This window comes from Melitaea cinxia, chromosome Z (assembly GCF_905220565.1).
Source record: "Melitaea cinxia chromosome Z, ilMelCinx1.1, whole genome shotgun sequence".
Lineage (NCBI taxonomy): Eukaryota > Metazoa > Arthropoda > Insecta > Lepidoptera > Nymphalidae > Melitaea > Melitaea cinxia.
In genome coordinates this window covers 18,086,602-18,113,305 of record NC_059424.1, presented here as the reverse complement: position 1 = coordinate 18,113,305, position 26,704 = coordinate 18,086,602, and the positions used below count along the sequence as shown (strand labels likewise).

At 33.3% G+C, this 26,704-nt stretch overlaps 1 protein-coding gene across 1 annotated transcript in view; it reads left to right on the top strand.

Annotated features, from left to right (window-relative positions):
* Positions 1 to 25,791, top strand: part of LOC123668893 (glutamate receptor 1-like) — a 124,183-nt gene extending 98,392 nt beyond the window's left edge. Inside the window, exons 6-18 of the mRNA XM_045602585.1 lie at positions 3,077 to 3,208; positions 8,623 to 8,820; positions 12,930 to 13,037; positions 14,696 to 14,921; positions 15,516 to 15,610; positions 20,721 to 20,885; positions 21,159 to 21,293; positions 22,309 to 22,397; positions 22,514 to 22,667; positions 22,743 to 22,918; positions 23,067 to 23,169; positions 23,238 to 23,501; positions 25,714 to 25,791. Coding sequence (XP_045458541.1) covers positions 3,077 to 3,208; positions 8,623 to 8,820; positions 12,930 to 13,037; positions 14,696 to 14,921; positions 15,516 to 15,610; positions 20,721 to 20,885; positions 21,159 to 21,293; positions 22,309 to 22,397; positions 22,514 to 22,667; positions 22,743 to 22,918; positions 23,067 to 23,169; positions 23,238 to 23,501; positions 25,714 to 25,791 — 1,923 coding nt within the window. The remainder of the gene's footprint in view (positions 1 to 3,076; positions 3,209 to 8,622; positions 8,821 to 12,929; positions 13,038 to 14,695; positions 14,922 to 15,515; positions 15,611 to 20,720; positions 20,886 to 21,158; positions 21,294 to 22,308; positions 22,398 to 22,513; positions 22,668 to 22,742; positions 22,919 to 23,066; positions 23,170 to 23,237; positions 23,502 to 25,713) is intronic.
* The last annotated feature ends 913 nt before the right edge of the window (positions 25,792 to 26,704 follow it).

Here is a 26,704-nt window from a genome sequence, read left to right as displayed (position 1 = left end):
CCCTTCAAGAGAAGAGACCAGGTACGCCATTTTTTGACCGAGGGACAAGTCCCCCCGGGCGTGGACTAAGCTATCAAAGAGGCCTATGAAGGCCAGCCACTCACCAATAGCACCCGAGAACTTGGGCAAGTCCAATGTGGGCAACTTACCTAATAGCTCAGCTTGAGCTGGATTCCGCCGCGGAGACTCCAGTTTCGCCAGACCCTCCATCTGGCTCTCACGCGCCTCATGCGCCAGCTTGCCCCTTGCCTCAACCAAGTCGTCCGTGAAGTCGACGAATTGCTCATAATCCCGACGAGCGGAGTCCTTGACTCCGCTCTCCACATCCGCAGACAAAAGCTCAGTGTATGCGCTCTCGACCAAGGCCAGTCGATCCCGAACCTGATCCGCCCGCTGCGCTAAATTATACACTCGGTCGGCGCGCCCGATCAGTGTGTGGGCATGCGCCGCCCAGCGCAGCTGCTCCTGAATTATCAGCGCAGGTGCCTTGGGTTGCTTGTGAGACGGCATCATATATAACGATAAACAAATGCAGTGATATAAATTCCAACAACCAATACAACAATAAAAAATACAGATACAAATCACAGCAATAATTACAGTAATAACAGTAAGAAAAATATAAACAGTAAAAAAAAAAAAAAAAAAAAAAAATATATATATATATATATAAACAGGGATGTACCACACAGGCTAAACCTACCCGAAGCTACTCAAATACAAATACCCTAAACAAATATAACCCCTATCAGTTAAACTCACGCAGCTCAAGGCGTGGGGGGCTCTGCTACCAAAATGTTACGGCAACCACGCTCTGCTACCAAAATGTTACGGCCCTAGCCAGTCCAGCAGAGCCTCAGAGGTCGGGGCCCATCAGCGACCTCCCGGCGGACTGCCTAGGGTCGGGTACGGAATACCTATGGCGATCAGGATATGCGGCGTGAGCAAGCAAATACAAAAAAGGGGTTGAAAAATAAGAAGGAAATTGCACTTACCTTCGAAGGGCAGCTAGGGTCTATTGGGATCGAAGATCGCCAGGGAACGTGTATAGGTCGTGTGGTGTGGTGTGACGTTAAGTGTAAAATAGGTGTCCTGACAGTCCCCGAAAAGGAGGCCCCAGGCCCCCAGACTTCGACAGTGAGTAGACACCCCCAGTCACTCGCGAGCAGACACGTCACAGAATTGATTATAACGAAATAAATAACTCAGTCAATACACAAGCAGTTACAGTCACAAGCACAGCAACAAATATTTACAGTTAAGTTATAAGCACAGCAATTAAATATTTACAGTTACCAAATAAACCGTTAGATATATTCACAGGACTGCGTGCGGTCACGCCAGCAAAGAGTCCGAACCCGACATTGGGGTTCTCATAAAGCGACACAGAAAATTGCGTTCGTGCAGAGCGAACTGGAGACTTCACAGTTAAGTTATAAGTACAGCAATTAAAACGGTAGCAGTAAAGTAAGTAAGTAAGCAGTTAATAAACCACGAGGCACGCGCAAAACAATAAGTCCAACAATAGGAACTGGCCGGCCGTCGAGAAGCGATACGGCCACACCTTGCAGAGCGGACGCGAGACTTTATTCGCCGTATCGAGCAGCGATACGTCCGCTACCGTGAGAGCGGAATCGAGACTGTTGCAGCTAAGCGGCGCGGGAGACGGCGACGGCGGGGAGCCGTGCCACCTGGCGATATCACCGATGAAGCCCATACAGAAAAAAAGCGTCGCTAACGCAGCGAAATGGTATTACAAAATCATAAGTAATAAATGGACCGCCTACTAGATGTAAGAAACGACAGAACAACGCGGACCGCGAACTAAACCCTAACGCAATCGCTTTAAGGCGCGATTTGGCCTAAACAATATATATGCATTTAGTAAAAAGCGGTTGTTTTAATATTACAAAAAGACACTCGCAATTTTATTTATTTGTATAGATATTCAACTGTTGCTGTAGCATTAAGGCTACTTCAACACAAATATTTTCCATAGAAATTTTTCTCACATCAGTTCAGTACCTAGCGTGTAAGAAAAATTTAAGAACTGCGTAATTACACTAATAACACAAAGGAGATGGATACGATTCTATACATTCTTGGGCCAAAATGTAATGAAATGAAAATGGTATCAATTAGTGCATTTAGGCTTATTGATCCCTTAATTGAATTATGAAAATTGTCTATATTTTGGCTATCTGAGAGTGGAGTTATTAGACTTTTTGTAAAAGTGAGGTTATGTTACAATGTCTATAAAAAAAACCGATCACTAAGTTCTTGTAGCATTAATGTTTGTTATATTTAGTAAAGACTGTTTGAAAACTCATTACAAATATTGATATACACTTGAAAGCATAAATAAATATCAGGAATGGACTCAGAATGCATCGGAAAACAGTAAACACGAAACGAGTGACGGACACAGTATTACTGTTAGTAAGCTGTCAAAGCTGTCATTAAAAATATGATTTATTTTAAATCGATACGAAATCGATAATCATTTTGGTTTATCAAATATTAATTGATATTTTCGATATTAATGTAACTTTATTTAAATACACATTATTGTTTACAGCTTTAATTATGCATCTAAATATCTTGAGTTAATTAACTCGTGCAAACATTTTATTATACGATATATTTATTATTTATTATTATACGATTATAGTGGAATCGATACCCAAATATTTTGATGAAAACTATCTTTCTTAATTTTCTCCGCTTCTAGATTCAGAATTGAGCTGATATTTTATATTTTAAAATAAAAAAATATGCAATTTTTTAAACAATATCTCTACTCATTACATTTTGGCCCAAAAGTCCCATTCTTCTTTACGTTGAAATAGAAACATAATATTCCTGTTGTTTGCATTTTAATGCGCTCTATAAATTAACGAGAATCGAAACATATGGAACTTGGTAAAGTAAATTTAACGACAAATACCTGCCTAGTTTATTGTTACATTTCTAACACATTAGGTGATTTGGCCTTACGACTTTAAAACAGTAGTGTGGTGCGCTTAAAATACAATTCGCACTTGGTAACTTTAATTAAGGTCGACCATTGTTTCAGGTGATGGACGATCATTGGGAGAAAGAGGTATCCGAGTTTGGTGCCATTAACATAACCGGCTTTCGAGTTCTCGATCTTTCTAGGAAGATTGTCCAGAACTTCATGGAACTCTGGCGTCGCGATTCGATTTCGGTGAGTCATTAGTAGCACAGTTGGTGTGTAGAATATCCGATATCCGCAGATTCTAATGTGTGTATAATAGAAAATTGTTTATTACCATCTGTTCCCTGCGGTTTTACCCGCAACTGATGTGTTTATAATGCCTTCGATAGGATTTATCTATAATTGTTATATCAAGTTGAAACCAACTCTATATTTTAAGTTAGTTATTCAGGATCACAACTATGAAAGCCGTATCCAATTTTGTGCGGAAAATATCCCGTAACAAATGTACAATTTTGGTTTCCATTGTTCTTAGTACGAAATTCGTCGTCGGGTTACAATTTTCTAAAACGTACACACTAGATAACGTAAAGATCATGCAATAGTGTTGTGAGTCAAGTACTAATATTTAATAAAATATATATTATTAAAGAGGTAAAGTTTCTAACTTCGTTTGTTTGTAAAGGGTAATCTTCGAAAATTATGATCCAAACACGAAAATTCTTTCACTAACAGAAAGCTACACTATACAGGAGTATATGTTATTATGATACACATAGGCTATATTTTATTTTGATTAACCAAAAAATTCAGTGAAAAATCTTATATATAAAATTCTCGTGTCACAGTGTTGGTTACAATACTCCTCCGAAACGGCTGGACTGATTTTTATGAAATTTTGTGTGCATATCGGATGGGTCTGAGAATCGGCTACCATCTATTTTTCATACAGCTAAGTTATAGGATAAAAAGGTATTAAAGGAGGTTAATAACATATATGGCAAAACAACGTTTGCGAGGTCAACTAGTGTATAATATTTACGGTTCAAAAATACCTAAGATAAAGTAAAACAAATACATTTAAGTAATTGTTCCATGTTATCAAAGCATAGAATCAACACAATTAGTACTACAAGTGAAAAAAAATACCCTTTACGAATGTATTAGATTTGAAAATACGATAGTAAAATCAATACAAACGAATAGACCCAAAGCTTCAATTAAGATCCCTTCCAGACGCAAAGAAGTTCATTGAGATTCATGTCGAAGGCAAGGGTCACTAAAAACAGGGGTGTAGGTTGCCATTACATATTTACGTGATTGTAATATAAAGTGAGAACAATCCAAAGAGAGCACGTGCCCAAATCATTATGATATTCTAATTAAACATTCAGTTGGCGATCTTTATAAATGTTCACGCCTTGGCTGTGATGATATTTTTTTTTTATTTTCAATTACGCTTATACACCTTTTATGTATAAAACTTTTCGAAATTACGTTCATAATTTAAAATGTCTTTCTAAATTAGAGTATAGTTTGGCAGGATTCATTTTTTATTACAATAATCAAAAGGTTCCGCGACTACCTAACTATGTGTCGACTATGTCGTACTATGTGTCGTAACGTCATCGTCTTAGGAATTGTATCAATGAATAGCCAAATACGTTTGATAATATGGTTTTGTAACCTAATAATTCATTAAAATGAAAACTTAAAAATGCTGTAATTAAAAACTGTCTAGTGATTAAAAATACATTCAGGTATAAAATAAATATATTAAATTTAGTTAAGGCACAAAGGAGAGTGAAACGAGTTTGACCTAAAAGTGAAATTTTCACAAATTTAATCCAAACACTTTTTCGTCTATAATTTCCAACAAGAAATTAGTTGATAAATCATACAGAACGAAGTATTGAAATTATTGTGTAAAACTGTAAAAATATCCACTCTATCGTAAAACCTAACTTTGCTAAATGGCTAATACAATAGTTAAATAAACAAGTAATTCCCTTTTGACATAATGTTTGTTTCCTACAAAATATCATATTTATCTATAAGATATTATAGACGCCGCGTTGGTGCAACGGTCACAGCACTGCTTTATGCCTGTTACGCTGCCGGTTGCGAGTTCGCTCCCCGCACATAACAAACATTTGTATTGGTCATACAGGTGTTTGACGTGGTGTGGGTGTTTGTGCAGTCCTTGTATGTCTCCCACCGTGCCTCGGAGAGCACGTTAAGCTGTTTGTTATCACCTGATAGCGATCGTTACTCATACGTAGTATTATATCCGCCAACCCGATTTGGAGCAGCGTGGTGAATTATGCTCCAATCCTTCTCCTACATGGGGAAAGAGGCCTATGCCCAGCAGTGGGATATTAAAGGCTGAAGCTATAAGATATTACACCTTAATTGAACGCGCTCTATATCATTGACAAAAGTATAATATTCATACATAGTAACTGTAAAATTGAGCATGTCAAAGATAAGACGACAAACAAACAATTTGTGTGATGACCGCTACGAGCTGTTTCGATGCGATCGAAGCGAAACTACTTCTTCCAAAAAGCACGGTGGCGGTGTCATGCTGTGTATAAAGCAGAAATTGCACGCGCGCGAGCGTCCTGACTGGGCATGCGCAGGCGTCGAGTGCCTTTGGACGACTGTCGCAGCGACCGCACTGGACGCTCGCGATAAGCGCAACCTACATATATGTGTAGTGTATATTCCACCTGATGACAATCACGTCCAGCGTCTTAACAATTTTACGTGTCAGCTAACTAAAATCGTATCTTTACATCCTAACGATCATTTTATCATAGGGGGAGATTTCAATATCTCGCATATTACGTGGTCACCATCGGGCCACACGACCCAAAGAAGCGTTTCTACGGATTTACAATTAGCGACTGATTATTTAATCGACTCATGTAACCTATCTGGATTTCGTCAATATAATTTATGTATTAATAAATGTAATAATATTTTGGATTTAATATTTAGTGATACCCACATTGATGTTTCTCGATCTACTACTGCGTTAGTTTCGGAGGATGGCTATCACCCATGTTTGGATTTAAATGCACCGGATCTTATGTTGCCTTGTATTAGACGCGAATCTTTTATAAAGTATTGCTTCTTTAAAGCCGACTACTATGAAATCAATAACTTTCTTCGCAACGTTGACTGGCACACAGTACTTCAGGGAAATAACATAGACGAAATAACACAAAAATTTTACCTTATTATTAATAAAGTCATACATGATTTTGTACCAAAAAAAATATTCCACCGGAGAGATAAATTTCCCGTTTGGTATTCAAGACCCTTAATACGCGTAATAAATGACAAACTCCGAGCGCATATGCGGTGGATTCGGCACGGTAATCCCAGAGACTACGATGAGTTTTCTATTCTACGAAGGCGACAAAAGAAAATCCAAATAAAATGTTACGATTCGTATCAAGAATATATACAAACAAATCTTAAGAAGAACCCTAAATACCTGTGGTCATACTTGAAAACATTGCGTAGCGGCAACACAGGATACCCCAACGTACTCACTTTAGGTGACAATTCTTACCGCTGTGAAGCTGACGCCTGCGAAGGTTTCAGCCATTTTTTCGAGAGTGTATTTCAAAAACCAGCTACTCAATATAATCTCCCACTACTAGCAGAATCAACTGACACAATTTATAGGCTAAGTTTCTCTGAGGACGTGGTTTTAAAATTACTAAAAAATATTGATCTTAACAAGGGCCCAGGTAGTGATAAAATCCCCCCAACGTTTATAAAAAACTGTGCTTCTTGCCTAGCTAAACCGTTGACCATAATTTTTAATCTTTCTATAAACGTTTTTAGTACTTTTCCTAGTATCTGGAAAGAAGCGTTAGTTATACCCATTCATAAAAGTGGTTCCCGTGGTCGGATAGAGAATTATCGGCCTATCTCAAAATTAAACTTATTCTGTAAAATATTCGAAAAATTAGTATACCAATCTATAAGTCCGTTAATTCTCTCTTCGATCCCGGATGAGCAACATGGATTTATGAAGAGGCGTTCCACTGTAAGCAACTTAATGGTATTTACAGATTACATCTTTCGCTCTATGGATGGTGGTGTCCAAGTTGACGCTATTTACACAGATTTTGAAAAGGCGTTCGACAGGGTTGATCACATAATTCTGTTGCACAAGTTGCATGCCCTGGGTATAAGAGGTGACCTTTTTAGATGGATAAGCTCGTACATAACAAATAGGAGTCAAGCTGTCACTTTGGGAAGAGTGCAAAGTTCTTACGTTACAGTTATTTCTGGAGTTCCGCAGGGGTCTATACTGGGCCCATTACTCTACAATGCGTATCTCTACGATATTGGTTCATGTTTAACTTACTCTAAATTTATAATGTTTGCTGACGACAAGAAGATTTATTTAAAAATCAATAACATCACTGATTGCCACAAAATACAATGTGACCTAAATGATCTATACATATATTACTTAACTAATCGTATCACTGTAAACGCAGCTAAATGTCATCAAATTACTTTCACTCGTAAAAAGAATCCTATATTATATACTTATGCTATAAACAATGTCCCCATCATAAGAGTCGATTCTGTTCGAGACCTAGGGGTGATACTAGATTCCAAAATGACTTTTGTAAATCATATCGATACAATAATTTCTAAAGCATATAGTCAACTAGGTTTCATATCACGAGTTAGCAATACATTCAAAAATATAGGTTGTATCAAAACTTTATATTTCTGCTTCGTTCGAACTATACTGGAACACGCTTGTAGTATATGGGCCCCTGTATACAATGTACATATCGACAGAATTGAATCGCTCCAGAAAAAATTTATAAAACTTTTGAATTTCAAAACTTACAGAACCTCTCCCACCTATGTTGATTCATGTAAACACTACCAAATTGAATCCCTATGCCAACGTCGTAAGCAGTACGATATTGTCTTATTACATGATATTGTAAGTGGGAAAATAGATTGCAGCGAGCTTTTATCCCAGATTGAATTCCGAATTCCATCAAGACGGTCTAGACATATTAAACCATTGTTCCATACACCTCAAGTAAGAACTAATTACGCACGTAACTCGGTCATCTGCCGTATTGTCAATACGTACAATACGCAGTATCCAAAATTAGACCTTTTTTGCCCAAGAACAAAGACGGCACTTAAAAAAGAAATCAAAAAGATGCATTTTTCGTAGTATCATCAATAATATTCTAAACCAGCACCTACAGATTTATGCACAAATCCACACAAATACACCTTCATCTTACATACACACACCTACACTAATACACCTCCATCTTACATGCACACACCTACACGAACACACATTCACATCTTCATGTCATGCACTCACCTCTAACTGCAGTGGATAAGACGGAACATAGCCGTTTACTTTTTTTACTTCTTATTATTATATTTTTTAAATATAGTGTCTAGTTATGCATTTTATAATGATTAATTCTCTTTCATATCAGTGTGATCCTATTTTGGCCATTTTTATGCATTATATTGTAACATACTATTGTATTATAACGCTGTTGGATTGCCTAATAAAACAAAATAAAATAAAAAAAATAAAATTCTTCAGATTAATGTGTGAATACTAACCAAGTTTGTATCAACAGGCCCAAGCCGCTCTGATGTATGACGCGGTTCAGGTTCTCATCGACTCCATCCTCCGCATGCTCCGCAAGAAACCCGACTTCCTCCGCGGTACCATGAGACGCAACTCCAATATGACCAACAGCAAGATCGACTGCAACCCGAACAACAAGATTGCTCCTTACGAATACGGCGAGAGAATATCGAGGATGATCAAGAGGGTGCGTATTTTGACCGCGATACCTCTTTTTTTTAATTGGTTATTCTTTTTCATTATCAAAAACGTGTCTTGCTTTATTAATAATAAACGTACGGGTTTTTTATTTGTGATAAAATATGTACATATTTTAATATTACTGTTGTTTTATGAGATATTGTTTGAATATTTTAAAAATAATGACTTTAAACAAACTGAAGAGAATTGAATTTTTTTTTTTCTTTTTACTTAAATTATTTCATTAGACAGATAATTGCATGTAAATACGTACCTTATACATAATGATTTGTTCGTCGTCCCTTGAAGGGTTATTAATAAAGCAATAACATCAGATATTTTACCTACATTATGAGTTCAATATATTTCTACATTATAATATCATATATTTTAGAATAAGCAGAAAACAAATATTTAACGAAAATACGCGTACATATAATTTCCATACACATTGTGGAAAAAAAATATATATCAGAATTTATTTTCCATTTTATATTTATTTTACACTGCGAAGTTATTGGATTTGATTTCTGCGTATTCTCATGAGACATTTAAAATTCCGTATTGCTTATGCGAATGAATGATGCCAATTCATATATTCAATGACTGTGAGCGAATGCTTCATTACGCTTTTCAATCGACGTGTGCTATTTCGAAAAAAAATTTGTATGTAAATAATTTATTGTTCGATTATTTCGAATTGAGAATCGAAAATATTTAATGAGAAGCATACGAGTATTTACAAGATATAATTATATATAATTATTGTATTGTTTATATGATGTAAGAAATTCAATTCTTCAAAGTGAGTTTCAGAGTGAGGCAACTCTCGAAAGGTTTTTTTTGCTTAAATAATAATTGTAAAAAGTGACATAGATATGGAATCAGCTCATCATCATCAGCTCAACCTATTGCAGTCCACTGCTGGACTTAGGCCTCCCTAAGTTCGCGCCAGACATCCCGGTTTTCCGCAATCCTCATCCAGCCTATACCGGCAATCTTACGTAGATCGTCGGTCCAACGGGCCGGAGGACGTCTTACACCGCGTTTGCTAAGACGCGGTCTCCACTCCAGAACCCGTCTGCTCCAACGGCCATTGGTCCTGCGACACAAATGACCAGCCCACTGCCACTTCAACTTGCTAATTACGTGGGCTATGTCGGTTACTTTCATTCTCTCGCGGATAGTCTCATTTCTAATCCTATCTTTGAGAGAAACCCCAAGCATAGCCCGTTCCATTGCACGTTAAGCGACTTTAATCTTGTGGAAGATATGGAAACGGTCACCAAAATAACTTTAAAAAAGATATAAGGTATTAAAGACTAAATACAATAAATGCGTAACAATGCTCATTTAAATTTTAAGTAAAGATATTTAAATTCTTGAAAAAATAGCAGGCGTGTAACGTGTGATAAAATATCAAATTAGGTATTATTTATATATTTTTTATCTCGCCAAACCTTGGTCACCATTTTTCCAATTTCATTCATCTGTTTCTTAAAGAATTTTCGTAAGAAATGGATAAATTTAGAAAATTGCACAAAAATCTAATAAAATCGTTTAGCTTTACAACTATTTAAACATAACACATTTTATAGACGACAAGTCAGGACATCTGTCAGGTAGTTAATATGATTCAAAGACAAATAATTTGTTTCGTGAATATTACTCGATTTTATTTAAATTTCAGGATCATCTGAATATACCAATTACGTTCAATTTGTGTTCGAGTGGCACACGATACGTCATGCTCGTCTGGAGAGTGTCCGCTGCTTTTGTCGCGTAAATGTGAAGGAAAACCTTATATTTCAAAGCTGTTACGAACGTGCAGCATTGCAGTATATACTTGTTAGTTCTCTGCTTTAAGTTAGAAAATAAAAATGTTACTTTTGCTAGAATTTAATTTGAAATCTAAAATACTAAGATCTCGTTTAATGATTGTTGCAGTAAAAACCTCTTGTATACGATAAATTCTCGGAATATTTTCCAATTAATATTGTGATTAAAGCATACAAGTACATGGACTTAAAGTCAATTTATAATTGTTTTCTAACAAAAAAACATTTGCCTTCTTTTTCTTCTTCTATAGGATTAATGGCTTTTAATAGTGCCAAATGATCGCAGATGATTTCCCCAAAGTCACGTAGACAAAACACTGCCAAATTAATGTCCTTTAATTGACACTTTATTGTCGTGTCAGAACAGTTCAGTATAAATATAACTTTAAATAATTGAGTTTGCGCGCAAACGAAAAAAAAACCGACTTCAAGTACATCGACAAGTAATACAACGCAGATCGACGAAAAAATAGTCAAGCAACTACGCGTTATCAAAGATTACTCAAAAACTAGTTATCAGATCTCGATAAAATTTATATGTGACCACATGATAAACATCAGCTTTCGATTAAATTAAAAATTATCAAAATCGGTGCACCCAGTAAAAAGTTATTGCGGATTTTCGAGAGTTTCCCTCGATTTCTCTGGGATCCCATCATAAGATCCTGGTTTCCTTATCATGGTACCAAACTAGGGATATCCCCTTTCCAACAAAAAAAGAATTATCAAAATCGGTGCATCCAGTAGAAAGTTATGTGGTATAATACAACGTAGGTCGACGAAAAAAGCGTCAAGTAAAAACGCATTATTGGATATAACTCGAAAAGTAGTTGTTAGATCTCAAATAAATTTAAATGGGACCAATTGGCACACACCACCTTTCGATTAAAACAAAATTTGTCGAAATCGGTCTACCCGGTCAAAAGTTCTGATGTAACATACATAAAAAAAAAAAAAAAAAAAAAAAAAAAAAAAAAAATACAGTCGAATTGAGAACCTCCTCCTTTTTTGGAAGTCGGTTAAAAATGATTGCTTTATCATTAAAATTATAAGTATAACAAACATATCCATATTCCAAATTCAAAATGGGATTTTTTTCATACATTATTACTTAATAAATCAAAGAGTTTATATCCGCTAACAATTTTTTTTTTTTCGAACTGTGTTTGTTCCGGCCTACGAACCAGTAGTAACGAGAAATAAAGCTTCTCACTCACGTTAAATAGGTAATATATCTTTAACTAGCTTAAAAAAATGATTTTGACAAGTTTGATCATTTTTACCTATATATATATATATATATATATATATATATTTTAATTCTTGTAAATATATGAAATACCGATATTGCTACTGAAAAGGGACTGAAAAAATACCGTAAGTTCGTGAATCAACCTTAAAAAATTTAAATATTAAATAAAAAACGAATACATTTGCAATCATCACAAAAAAAAATGTGAAATTTTTTCTTTAACTTGAATAAGTTCAAAGACTGTTTTTGTGGCCATTATTTTATTTTTAATCATTTAAAAAGAAATTGTAAATAATTTGTAATAACAACATTGCATATTATTTTGATAACAGAGAGTTTGATTTAGTTTTTTTTATGTTTCAGTTATTAATAACTATATTAATATAATATGCAACATGATTGGATGACTGTGTGTGTACGCAACCAGTGTAAAAAGATTTAAACTCAATTTAAATTACCGTGGGATACGCAGATGTTGAATATTGGCCAATTTTTTATTGAGTTTGTAATTTTTTTTTACAAAGCAATTAATTAGATTGGGCCAAAAGTGATTAGTTTTAATTTTTAAACGTACTCTTGATTTCGTTCGTTCAGTAAATCATATAATAGATACATATATTCATACATATATTCATCAGACATTAGTTTTTTTTTTTTTTGTACGGGTGTGTGCTTGTACAATCTTATATATTTCTTATTTACTTACTGAAATAATTATAATTAGGTTATTTCCGCGGTAATAATTCAAATTGACCTAACTATTTCATATACGAGCAGTAAGATACAATTAAACTGTATGTTCCATTTGTGGTATGCTTAGCTTAATCAAAGAGAACGCTTATTATTAAATATGTTTTAACCTATGATGCGACTAAAAAAGGCTAAAATTATTCACCACAACTGACGCAGCTTAGTTTACATAACGCGCATCATGATATGTAACACTGAGAAGACTAGCAGTGTTTATAAATAGGAAGTGTTTTGTGATCGTATTTAAAGCATGTAGACTTGTGTTATTTTCTGCAGACCGAGCTGGAAGGCTTGACTGGTCTTATTCGCTTCAACGAGGCTGGACACCGACGTAACTTCACTCTTCAAGTAATGGAAATGACGGTTGATGTAGGCATGGTCAAGGTAATTATCGTGTTTTTTTTTTAATTTATGTGTTCTCTTATAGGAATTAAGGTTTACAAGTAGCCTAAGGCTGGTATTGCTTCAAGTCTGCCTCTCGCACAACAGTACAGTTGTGTAATAAATTAAAATTAATACATTTTAATTGTTTATAATGTTATTTAAAAATTTAAAGCTTTTTTGGAATTAACAAACGAAAATTAAAATAAAATATAACAAAGTACCTACTAAACTACTAACGGCAATATTTCTTTGTTGTTTATCAAAACTATTACGTTGGACGAGGTGATTAGCATGGAGGTTAAAAGGCCAGGAGAGAGCCTTATATGCTAAAACATAAGCCCGCTTGTCCCATAAATTTGCATAATTTAAAAGCATCTTTTTTAGCCACTACTCTCGCTAGTGTCAGTAACTAGTATCTATGATATAAGCTCTTCTAGAGTACGAATAGCTAATATTACATGACTTTTGATAACTATCTGCAAAATTATGAAACAAGTTAATACGTTACAATTTAGTGTATATAGTTGGGTTTAAAGTTTTTAAAAATATTTTCTTTGAGGTTAAAATTTTATTTAATTTAACTTTATTTATTTGGTTTTTTATTTTTATTTTAACTACATTCATTAATATTACATTTAGTACATTTTATTAATATTGTTTATAACGTAATTACATTACTACATGTTATATTACTGTGTATTTTATATTGTTACATAGCTTTTTTCCGACTAAGCACTCCTTTCTTGAACATGCCAAGGTTTTTTAGTAGAAAATTCAAGCAGCATTAAGACCGTTGTCTAAGTGTAGGTACAATAAAAATGTTTAAGTAATATTCCATAACGTATAACAAAAATGCAATTGAATAAAAAGGGAATTACGATTAAATAGTCATCAGTAATCCTTTCCACGTCCATTTCCCTTTAAACAAGTAGTTCTGGATCCACGAGACTCTCGTAACACTAAGTACCTTTGTGATTGTGGTACAAATCTGATAGTACTCAAACGTTACGTTACTGCTCCGCACTCAAACTAACACCCTCTAACATTTCTCATCGTTGCGTTTAACTTGAATATTGTAATTGTGTACTATATTTCTCGTTACGCTGAAATTTTAAAGGATTTAATTGAATATGATGTTTGTTCAGTTTTATTACTTCAATAACTTTAAATAATTATTATTCATAAAATTACCGACGTGTGTAAGTCAGTGCTCTGCCAATGACCGGATTACCTGAGTTGTACAGTTGATTCAGTTATTTATAGCCTCTTTACCCTTGTCTTCTCAACCTTTTTTTAAATGTTTCGACTTTAATGTTTCGTAGTAATGAGCTGTACTTACTACTACTTCATTTTTCACAGATAATTTCAGATTTCGGCTATGCCTCTTTGTATTTCTATATAGCCCTTAACGGACGGACATCACTTAAATAACAAGTTGTATATGTAGTATGAACGTACTAACTTTACTTAACTTTCTTGAAAATTTGCGAGAAAGTTTAAAAAGAAAAAAATATATATTATATACTTTACAGCATCACTGATACAAAAGTATGACTACAAATCTAAGCAACAGAGAAAAGAATCAACTTATAGAAAGAATTATAGAGGTTAAAGATTATTTATAATTGATAAATGTCAACAACACATTTTTTTCTTAGGTCGGAACCTGGTATGATAACAAAGGACTAATTCCCGTTACTCCCTGGAAACTCCCTGGTTTGAATGAGGTTGGGCATTACGATCGCAATAAAACATACATAGTAGCGACTATCATCGAAGAACCCTATGTCTCACGCAACACTGATCTTGATAATCCAAATTCTAAGTTTCGCGGTTTTTGCGTCGATCTGACTTATCTGGTACTGGAAAAATTGGAAATTGATTGTAAGTATTACTTATTATTCTATTAGCTTTAAATACTTAAATTTTCTAAAGGTTTAAAATTGAAAGTATAATTTAATTATTATTCATAAAAATTAAATCAATTAAGGTGAATAAATAAATAAATAAAAAATTTAAAGATCACCAGATAAACGTTTAACTCAATCATATATACAAAAAAATCAGAGCAGGTAAATTTAATTTCAAGAATTGATTAATGGCTCAAGGCGTATTAACTCAGATTCCAATACTGATAATATATTAAAGATGCGAGGAATGTGCCCTATCAAAATGCTGCTTTCCACAATTTCGAATTATTTATTTATCAGTCTAAGCCAGGGATGAGCAACCTTTTTTACCATAGGGCCGCAAATTTAAAAAAAAAAATATTTGGGCCAAAAACACAGAATGATGGAAAATAATAAGACTTGATGGTACAAGTATTGAGTTTTGGTGTGCCTTATATATAATAAAGTTAACACTTTTGAAAATTTTAAAACCTCTGGCGGGCCGCACAAAATTACTATTTGGGCCGTATGCGGCCCACGGACCACGTGATACCCACCGCTGCTCTAAAGACTTACATTTCTTTATCAGTCGAAATGCGTCTTGTCAAAGATGGTAACTATGGAAACGAAAACCCAAAAATGATTGGAGGGTGGGATGGCCTGGTTGGAGAACTCGTCCGTAAGGTAAATATATATTTTTACTTATTTCTTAACAGTAGCATAGTGAATGGATTATTGTGTTACCACATAAATCTTATAAATTTTACTGTTCTTTTCATGCAAATACTAAGTCTAACAAAATACGAGAATTTCATAACGTTCTGAAAATCACATTAATTTTCGATTACGATATATTATGTACTAGAATGAATGTACGTTAAAGGGTTCGTTTTTTATAGCATCGCACGTAGCGTAAATTTTCAGCGCCATTTCTTTATCGTTCACATCTATAAGTTACATACCTGATACGTAATGCTCTTGAAAAAATATCTTCCAGCTACATTATTAGCGCTCGCGGCATCTTTATCCAAGGTTTTATCGAAAATTTTCATATTATGTTTTGTTTGTTCATCTTTTTTTTGTTACATTTATAGGTCTGTATTAGAAATAAAGTCTTATTATTAATTTAATGCAACGATGCTAAGAATTTATATGTAAAAGAATTACAGGAACATCGATGTTCTGAATGTCAGATTTCTAGAAATTTCAAACTCCAAAGCTCACTAAGACCATACATAAGCAATGACCTCCAATGCATTAGTATTGATATGCTAAACAGTATTACAGAGAGCGGTGGCTTAAGTTTTTACAAGAATAGAATTTGCATGCATTTACCAAACTACTCCACAAAGACCTTGGAACTGTTATTCATAATCTTTGAACTAATATAAAAGAATGTCTTCATAAAAAATGTTTGCACAGCCGTAGTGAAGAAAAACTTGTGATAAATACTGTTTTAAAATTTTCTTGCTTGGCAAACAATATTAAAAAGAAAAATAATATTAAAGACTATTAATTCGAACATCAAATTTTTAAATTGAATCTTATAAAGCGTTTAAATATAGTAACCTTCTTTTATATTAAATCTTTAGTTTCACATATCCTTTTTTAATCTATATTTAGACCTATGAGAGAAAAACGGAACAAGGAAAAATTGCAGTTAAACGAAAAACAATGGAATAAGCGTCTTACCTCCAGCACGTAATAAACAATGTGACTTAGAGTTTAAAAAAATTAACGATATAAATCAACATAATATAATTAAAGAATAATAATACGAGTATACACAAAATTAATATATCTATAAAGTACACACATGTCACATCCAGCTTTGCATAGTCTAGGGAATCTTTAAACATTTTTATTTGTAAACAAACTTTATGTAACTATCTCCAATATTTTTTACACTTTTTGATTGTATGGAACTGCCCCTTTTTAAACGGTTTTATTTAGCTCACCCCGTTTGTTTTATTTTTTATTTATTATTTATTCTTGGGTCAAATTTAGTAATTCAAATTTCACCCTCTTCCTGTCAACCGATTAATCTGAAATTTTGTATACACTTTGAATTTTGGTGACAATACAATTATGTTTATTCATTATCATTATAAATTCAAGATGGCCGCCGCTACAAAATGGCGGATAATTTATGTTTTATTAATCCCATCAATATGGGTATCAAATGAAAGGGCTCAACAAGCAGAATACAATATACTATAAAAAATTGAAATCCAAGATGGCGGCCGCTACAAAATGGCGGATAACGTAGGTTTTATCAATCCCATCAATATGGGTATCAAATGAAAGGGCTCAACAAGCAGAATACAATATACTATAAAAAATTGAAATACAAGATGGCGGCCGCTACAAAATGGCGGATAACGTAGGTTTTATCGATCCCATCAATATGGGTATCAAATGAAAGTGCTCAACCAGTATAATCAATGTACTATATAAAATTAAAATCCAAGATGGCGGCCTCTACAAAATGGCGGATAACTTAGGTTTTATCAATCCCATCAACATGGGTATCAAATGAAAGGTCTCAACAAGTAGAATACAATTTACTATGCAAAATTGAAATCTAAGCTGGCCGCCGCTACCAAATGTCTGATAACAATTTTTTATCAATCCCACCAATATGGGTATCAAATAAAAGGGCTTGACAAGAAGAATACAGTGCACTATACAACCTCAATATTTAAGATGGGCCTTGCAATAATGAAGCACTAAATGAATTAAACAGAATGCGAAATAAAAACTAAAAACTAGAAAATAAAAATAGGTAAAAAAACTTTTTAAGTTAAACGGTTTTATGTTAAACATACATTGCAATGTTTAAGATAAATGTACTAAAAACCAAAAAATAATAAAATAGATACAGTCGTGGGAATTATAAACATATGCATAGACTAGACAAAAATAAAACCGTGGGGCACGTCAATTGTCTACAAATTATCGACTTAATGTGCGATAGAAGAATCGTTTAATTCGTCGTTAAAATAGGCAGTTGGCCCGCAGACGGTGAGGAAATTACTTACTATTTTCTTTGCGCATGGAAATTCCAATAGTTATACACTCCATGTAAATAAAAGAGATGTTTCAACTAGTTTATCGTTGGACATTCACACTGCTGGCTGGCGAGGAATCGTTTCACTGCTCGTAGTTTGTCTTTAATCGACAAAACATATGATAAAAGTACTACTCGCTCATCACTATGAAACCCTAAAACTCGCTTATAATCGAGCTTGCTAGCTTGTTTCCACATTCTAGCCCTACTTATCACACGTCCATCTTTGTCGGTTGAACAACTGCCTAATTATAGTGTAACATTACAAAACAAACATTTTAATCAACGATTGTAGACAATTGACGTGCCCCACGGTTTTATTTTAGTCTAGTCTATGCATATGTTTATAATTCCCACGACTGTATCTATTTTATTATTTTTTGGTTTTTAGTACATTTATCTTAAACATTGCAATGTATGTTTAACATAAAACCGTTTAACTTAAAAAGTTTTTTTACCTATTTTTTTATGTTAGCTTTAATTGTATCTTATGAAAGTGAATTGTGTTATTCTTATAAGAAATAAAGTTCTTAAACCTGATAATACCAACTACTTTTTATTAAAATTCAAGAAGGTAAAAATCACTAAGAATGTAAAATTACTATGAATTCATCGTCGTCATTCGTCGTTTATCATGTTTTCTCCCGAGACAAAAACTATACAAGAAAAAAAGTAATATTTCATGTTGTATATATAAATTATATCTTATTATTTTATATATATAGTTTTTTTATGGTAGATTTTATATTAATATGGTTACTTCTATTACGAAAATTATTCGAAAACGGGATATTTACCATGTTTTGACTTCGAATATCTTGATCACGAGTAAGTCAATGTCGAAATATCGAGCTCAGCAAAGCGAAAATAAATAAACATGGTAAATATCCCGTTTTCGAATATTTTTTTATGTTGTTTTAAATTCCTTTTAAAATAGGAATAAATTATTTTAGTACTACGTAATATTAATTATAAGTTATATTATCATAGTTTTTTTTTTCTATTTTTATTATTTTCGAAACAATTGTATACGTAACAACCTAACATCTAACACCATAATATTTTACATACCAAATATCTAACATAGCTATGAGTGGCAAATATACCATAAAAAATAATATTGTGTCACTGAATATCGCTTGAAAAATTACCATAATGGTATAAAAAGCCGCGTTCACAGGTAAGGATATACGGAGTAGCAATATTTACCAAAGTTCCCCAATTTACGCAGACTAGCTGCGTGGTTTTGAAAATATTGCCACCTACCTACTTGTATTGTTATTTTATAACACAGAATTTTCGTTTTCCTAAATCGTTTTTCTAAAGAACACTGAGAACTAATCTTTTTTTATCTGTAATCTGACTAGGCAAGTTTTTACCGCCAATTTATTGTGAATATACGTAGTATTTTTTTTTCTTTTAAGCAATATGTTAGCACGAAGTATACACGTTACGTATATTGAGGTAACGCACACTCTGTGGCTCAAAATACCGAAAGGGTTGCCCTATATACAATAGATCAAAAATGGGTAACTTGAGAACTCTCTTTGAGTGGCTTCGTAACATTAAACGTAACGCTTTTGTTGCGTATATTAATACCCATATAAAATATATTCGAATATGTCGCTTTCTATTTATTATAAAGCTGCGTCTATTACAAAGCTTGTAAACGGTTACAAGGTTTGAATTGCTAGTTTCTTTTCTTTAAAGTTTGCTTTGTTTGACGAGAACTTTTAGAATATTATAATGAGCCCGAGCCTTACAATGTTATTAAAATTATATAAAAATCTTAGTTATTATAGTTAAATTAGTTTTTCTTTATTTAATAAATAAATAAATAAAAAATAAAGAGGTTAAACACTTGTCTTAAAAAGAATCAGAATAAAGATTATATCATTGTTTGAAAATGGTATAAAGTACAAAAAAATTAGAAACCAATTAAAAAAAGTAAAATAATATAAGAAAAATACAAGGAAAAATAATTTACAGGTGATTTGAGGTCGAAAAGTGGGAAGAGAGGGGGGGGGTTAAGGTTGAAAAAGGTTTATAAATGTTTCAGATAAAACTGCAAGTCCTATCGAATAAAGTTAAATGGCAAAGTTGTAAAAAATTTGGTGATAAAAAAGGCACAACTTTTGTGTTTGCATTTTATGTAATTTCAAAATTAATTCGAAAAATTCACAAAACTGACTTTTTGGTTTTTTATTTCTACTGCCACATAAAGAAACGGTACACGAAATATCGTGAGGGCTTGCCTTTTATGTCTTAAGTACGCTGTATTTTTTCTATTTAACATATTTTTCCCCTAATTTTGATATAGTAACAAAAAACCATCATAATTTTCAAACGAAAATTCTCACGTCTAATTATCTCGGGGAGACTCATTGACACTAATTAGAAACAGATAATAGTTCTAGTACAAATACATGCCCTGGTTTTGTCTAGACGGCCTTAATCTAAAGAATAAAAAAAAAACAACAAAGTCAGGTGAATAGTATATGAAGATGGTTGAAGAGTTAAAATCACCACCGGTCTGTTGTGTCAATTATTAGACGTGACTCAGAATTTCTAACAGGTTCCTCTGTTTACGTTCACTGAAAACAATGCATATTTCAGTAAAAAAATTTTTTTATCATAAAATCTCAGTATTTGCTTAGCTATTATCATATATCTTTATGGTTTAACATTTGGTATTTCATGATACTACAACTTTTTCACATCTAGGAAGTAGATCTGGTGATCGCACCCTTGACCGTGACCTTGGAACGGGAACAGGTCATCGACTTCAGCAAGCCTTTCTTATCATTCGATGTGCAATCCGACAAAAATTCGTCGTCAAGCATCGCTACTATTTTCAGCTTCCTCAGTCCCTTATCTATGGAAATATGGGTGAGACTTTTATATAAAGTTACTTGTAACTTGTACATACATATATATCTTCAAATACATTTCGTAGATCCCGTGCAAGTATATTTAACATTAAATCAATACGTTTTCCAACAAATAGAATCCATTATTACGTTTATTTAAACCCAAATTTTCCACTGATTTTGTCAGCTAAGAATACTAGAAAAATAGTTTGTTTATTTTTGGCTTACACATCTAATTATTTGGTATTTTTAAAAATATCATGAAGATTAAGTTTTCGATTTTATATTTAAGCTTTGCATTCCTGGAAGTATTGTCGGCGTCAGTTTGTGCATGTTCTTGGTATCGAGGATTTCTCCGAACGAATGGCGAATCACGTCGCATATCTCCTCTCGTACAACCGAGAACAACGAAATAGCAACAACTCAGGTATGCAGCAAGCGTTTTTTGATGTTCCTAAAAATCAATCAAGTTACGACATTGAAGTCATCTATTAATATATCGATGTAGTTATTTTACCAGAACAGTTATTGATTTCAAAAGACTTATGACTATGAAGAAATCACGCATTTCAACACCAAAAACGAATCATACATCATTAATTTCTTTTATTCATTTCAAATGACTTTAGTAGTTAAACATCTTCAACAACGTTCATGTCTTTTATTCATGAACTTAATTTTAATTAAGACTAGTTAAATACTAAAACTTCACAACTATATTCTTTTGAAGCTTAAAGACTAGATTTTTTTAATTCTTACTATCTAAATAAAGAGAACAACGCTTTGAATCTATATCATTTATTTAACAGTCAACTCGTTCGAATATTATTTTAATAAAATGCTATCAAAGTGGAAGAAGTCGATTTTAGCACATCGTACATTTTTAAAATAACTAAGTATTTTATAGTAAGTTAAAATAGGAATGATGAGGATTTCAATATAAAAATAAACTATTAGTCTAGGATTCTACAGTCAAAACCTGTCATACATAAATACATGTACTCATTTTCAAAAACATATTAAGATTCTGGTGAAAATGGTTGAAATAATTAACTATCAACGCTCGGTTCTGTAAAGCTTGTGTTGTAAGTGGACTCTTGACTCTCAATATCTCTGAGTGATTTTGATTACACTTTGGTATTTATCATCAACTAAACGTACCAAATTTGTGTTTAAAAGATGTTAATATTCAACCTTTTATGTTGAAATATTCAATTTTGTATAAAGTTCAATCACACGTAGCCAATGAATGTACTGTAAAAAAAATAATAGACGTTTTAGATAGAAAAAGTAAGTTGATCAACAAGTTCGGCTATGATGCACGTGTAAAATATGTATTGCACATCTAAAAGTCTTTGAAACCTAGACACATATAAAATGTCACATGTTTCATAAGTAAATCTTTTGATGATATCTTATTCAAAACGTCTTTGGTGTTACAGACTGTGGTCGTGAATGATTTCAGCTTTTGGAATGCTTTGTGGTTTTCGCTCAGCTCCTTTATGCAACAGGGTAGCGACATTTCTCCGAGGTCAGTGTATATTTTAATATTTAATTGTATGAAATGTATTATTATTGTCACTAGTTGAGCTAGAACTATTGTTAGATATTTTTTGTCACGAACCGTAAATTCTTTTTGCTTTTTAGGTCTTTATCTGGAAGGATTGTGAGTGTAGTTTGGTGTTTCTTTACACTGATATTTGTCTCAACCTACACCGCAAATATGGCTTCGTACTTGACAATACACCGTATTAGTGAACCTGTTCTTACATACACAACAAGGGTGACAACGTGCCCAGTGGTACCAATATACAAATTATATATCAATTAAAAAAAATAATCGGTTTTTACTTGATTTCACCTTTTATTTTTCTAGGATTACGTCAAACGTCCATCAAAATCTACACAAGATGATTTGTGGATGGGATTTATATCTCCAGATTCTTTTCTTGGTTCTTCTGAAGTTCAAAAACCTTGTGAAATGCTGGTCTCTGTTACCCACTCCGGCGTAAAAGATTTTGCCATCGCTCTTCCAAAAGGATCTAAATTACGGTAGGCATCATTCACTGACAATCGCGCAGCGAATTATTTTTAGCGAACGTATATTAAATGGTCATGATGTTGCGACGCATTGCGATTTTCCTCATTGCACTTGCGTGTATAACGATACAGTGTTATATTTTTAAGCGTCTCTTTCTAGGGATGGAGTAAATTTGGCTCTACAATCTGTTAAGAATAGTGGAGAGCTCCAGCAACTTGTAAGGACGTGGTTCATCGACGCTAAATGTTCTCTTGAAGGCGAGGTACTCAAAGACACTTTTGATAAAAATATTTGATTAAATGAGAGTTTATTAATGTGTATGTTTTTCAGGTTCATGGAAAAGAATTGACGTTAAACCAATTAGCTGGTTTGTTTTATATATTAGTTGGAGGAATGGGATTGGCATTGGGTGTAGCTGTATTCGAATTAATAAAGCATGGCAAAGCAGAGGCTGTTCGGGCGAACATTTCTCTACGAAATGCTCTTAGGGCCAAAGCAACTGGTAGTAGTGGAGTCAATACCCCAGAAACTGAACCACCCGAGGAACACCTTGAACAAGAGCATCTTGAATGGAATGGTGCAGCTTATACTGGGGTAAGAAATATTACATTACCCTATTAAATATTAGCTTAACAAGTTGCATGAATCCTGAATTACGATACACAAAGAAAACATAGTATCGTTGAACTCGATGTCGTAGCCTATTTTTTTTTAAGTTAAATTTATAAATTGCTTATGTGAATAAAACTGAATAATTATTTGCAATATTATTTAAATAGCTTAATTTTTAATTTAGCTAATTTTAATTTTGCTAACTTTTAGTTCATTGGTTAAACTGAGAGTTATTAATAAATCAGTGCATATTTCATAAACTGTTTTCATATTCGTAAATATTGTTCCATATTACTTTAAAATTGTTTTATACCGCTTTTTTTTTGTTGTGCACAATTTCAAATCAAGCAGACATCTGTGGAATTTTTATTGTAACTGGAATTTTTTGATAACTCTTTAAATTCTGCTACCTATTGTTTTATTTAACAATTTGCTTTCTTTGTATTCTCAAAAAGCTCAGCTTGGATTAACACAGTACCGTATTAAATTATTCTTAAAGAAAAATATTTCAAATATATCGTGTTATATAAATACATTCACGAATCCGATTTTTTTTAAAAAAAACTTACTGATTCCATATTATTATAATATTTCATATAAATTAGACATAATATCATAACAGAATTCACTTATAAAATTGAATATTCGAACTTAAAATATTCTTAAAATTGCCTAGATTACTATAATATATAGAATGCATATGATAAAAGGTTACATTTTATTTGCTTTTTATTACTTATACAAAATAATACTAAAAACTTAATAAGTAATTTACTGTTTATAATGTAAATAGTAGCGTCTAAATTAACACCACTGTTTATGCTACTGCAATTTCCATGAAGACAGGAAAGCATATTTGCTTAGTATCGGGTGATATTGTGCGATTAGTACCTACGCTCCAATAATCAGTATTACCTAGGTTGGTAATATTGGTCGCTATTTATCCATGCATAAGCTTACAGAGATACTACTAGAAATAACTTTTTAGTTGCTATAATAATGTCACTCAACTTAAATTAGATATAGTACTGTTAAAGCATTATTACTGCTGTAACTATATTTAAATCAGTTTGCTCAACTTTTAAAATCAAAAAATAGTTAAATAAATGATTGGTGTTTGCACTCTCGATCGATTCCACCTAAAATGCCTACGCACCATCATGAAGATCAGATGGTCCGATCGGGTACGTAATAGCGAAGTTCTAAGATGGACCAATGTTGGTGTCATTGAGGCATATTTGATGCGTCGCCAACTCCGGTGGTGCGGTCATGTATCACGGATGGCGGAAGAGACAGTGGCGAAGCGCATCTTTTACTCTGAACTGGAGGAGGGCCAGCAAAAGCATGGCGGCTAACTCCTCAGATATAAAGATGTTCTGAAGCGTCACATGAAAAGATGCAATATAGAGCCATCTCGATGGGAGAGTTTGGCAGCACAGCGACCGGAATGGCGCGAGGTTGTGAAAAAGCTAATTCGTGAATTTGAGGAACAACGTTTAGCTGACCTCGACGCCAAGCACGATGAGCTCAAAGACCGTCCACTCGCCGCCATTCACTATAATTATGAGAGTGGTAAGCTCACTTGCCCACTTTGTGCAAAGGAGTTTACTGCAAAAATCGGCTATATAAGCCATCTCCGAACGCACCAGCGCCAAGCCCTGTAAGTGGTCGAAATGGTCGCCATAGCCGAAAATGGGTCGGAAACATACATGAAGTGTTTCGTAAAATAATTTCATTGAAATATTTTTATTTTTCATAACATTATTTTTTATACGCAATAATTTTAAGCTCGATCGACCGCTGATCGCTCAGTAGCGATAAGGCCACCTTTTGTACTTATTCTCTTTTTTCTTTCTCGTAATATTGCTTACGTTGGTATACAATAAAGAGTTATTATTGTTATTACAAGCTGACGTTTGGGTGCTTTTTTCTTTACTTAACAATTTCCGCACAATATACTGACCGAACTGCATGCTACTCATTTTATTTTTTGGATCAATGTGGTTAAAGCGATGTTACCTTTATTGAAATCTATTTGTGTCACCATGACAATGCTTAACGAATCACATCCTATCCACAGGTAACTCGTCTTTAAACATTCTGTCATCCTTATCAAAATTAGGTGCTATGACACGACCAACTATATTATTAAGTAGAAGTTTCATATCAATGATATTAGAAATTACCTCTCCAGTATTTCTCGCCGTCTAGTCAGGCTCAGGCTGCAGGTCAGGAGGAGACGTCGTTGCATGCCAGTTTCACACCAGTCTGATCCGCGGCCCGGGGCGGCACCTCGCGTCGCGCGTCCCACGCTCGCCGCATGTCGAGCTCCATTGATTTGTATCAACTGTAAATCCTATTGATTACTTTCGATCTATTAATTATTTACACACTTTCTTTTAATACTTGTATTTAATAGTTCATTTGTTTTTACGTATTTATCAGTTACTTTTAGTTCTCCTAAACCATTTATATTTTAAATCTGTCTACTATTATTGATAACTTTCTTTTTTCAATTGATTTTCGACTCATCTATCCTTATTTGTATTTTTTTTTGGGATATGTAAAAATTATTCAACAAACATGTTTAAAACTTTCGAAGTAAGGATATAAAATTGAATACGACTACGGCATTCTTAAAGGTTTAACTCGATATCGTGGATTTATTGAACTGGACTGGATTGAAAATGGACCTATCTTTAATCAAATATAACCGCATTATTATATCGATGTCTCACTTCTAATGTTAAGATTAGATACACCTACATTCCAAATCATCGGATCTTACCGAGTAGATATTATCAGGGTCTTTTAAAATTACGTGTTTAGAGTAAAACTTCAATTAGTCAAAGTATATGTGTAATGTTTCGTAATTAAATAAGTCCCATAAGTGTTAAATGTAATAGATATTATTCATGTTTACCTTATGTTTAGATTGTATGATATCTGTTACAACGCCAGCAGAATTAATTTAATTTTAATTAATAATTTATTGAACTGCTTTCACAAAAATACTAAATTTGGTTACCATTTTTCCCTTTAATATCTTCGAACTGTTTACATGGTCGTTTTTCTGCTGGAGTTAGTTCCTCCAATGTATACTCATTTTCTTTTTGATAGTGTATCAAATAAATCCCCTATGTGATAGTATAAAAATGAAAATTTAATTTAAAAATGAAAATTTA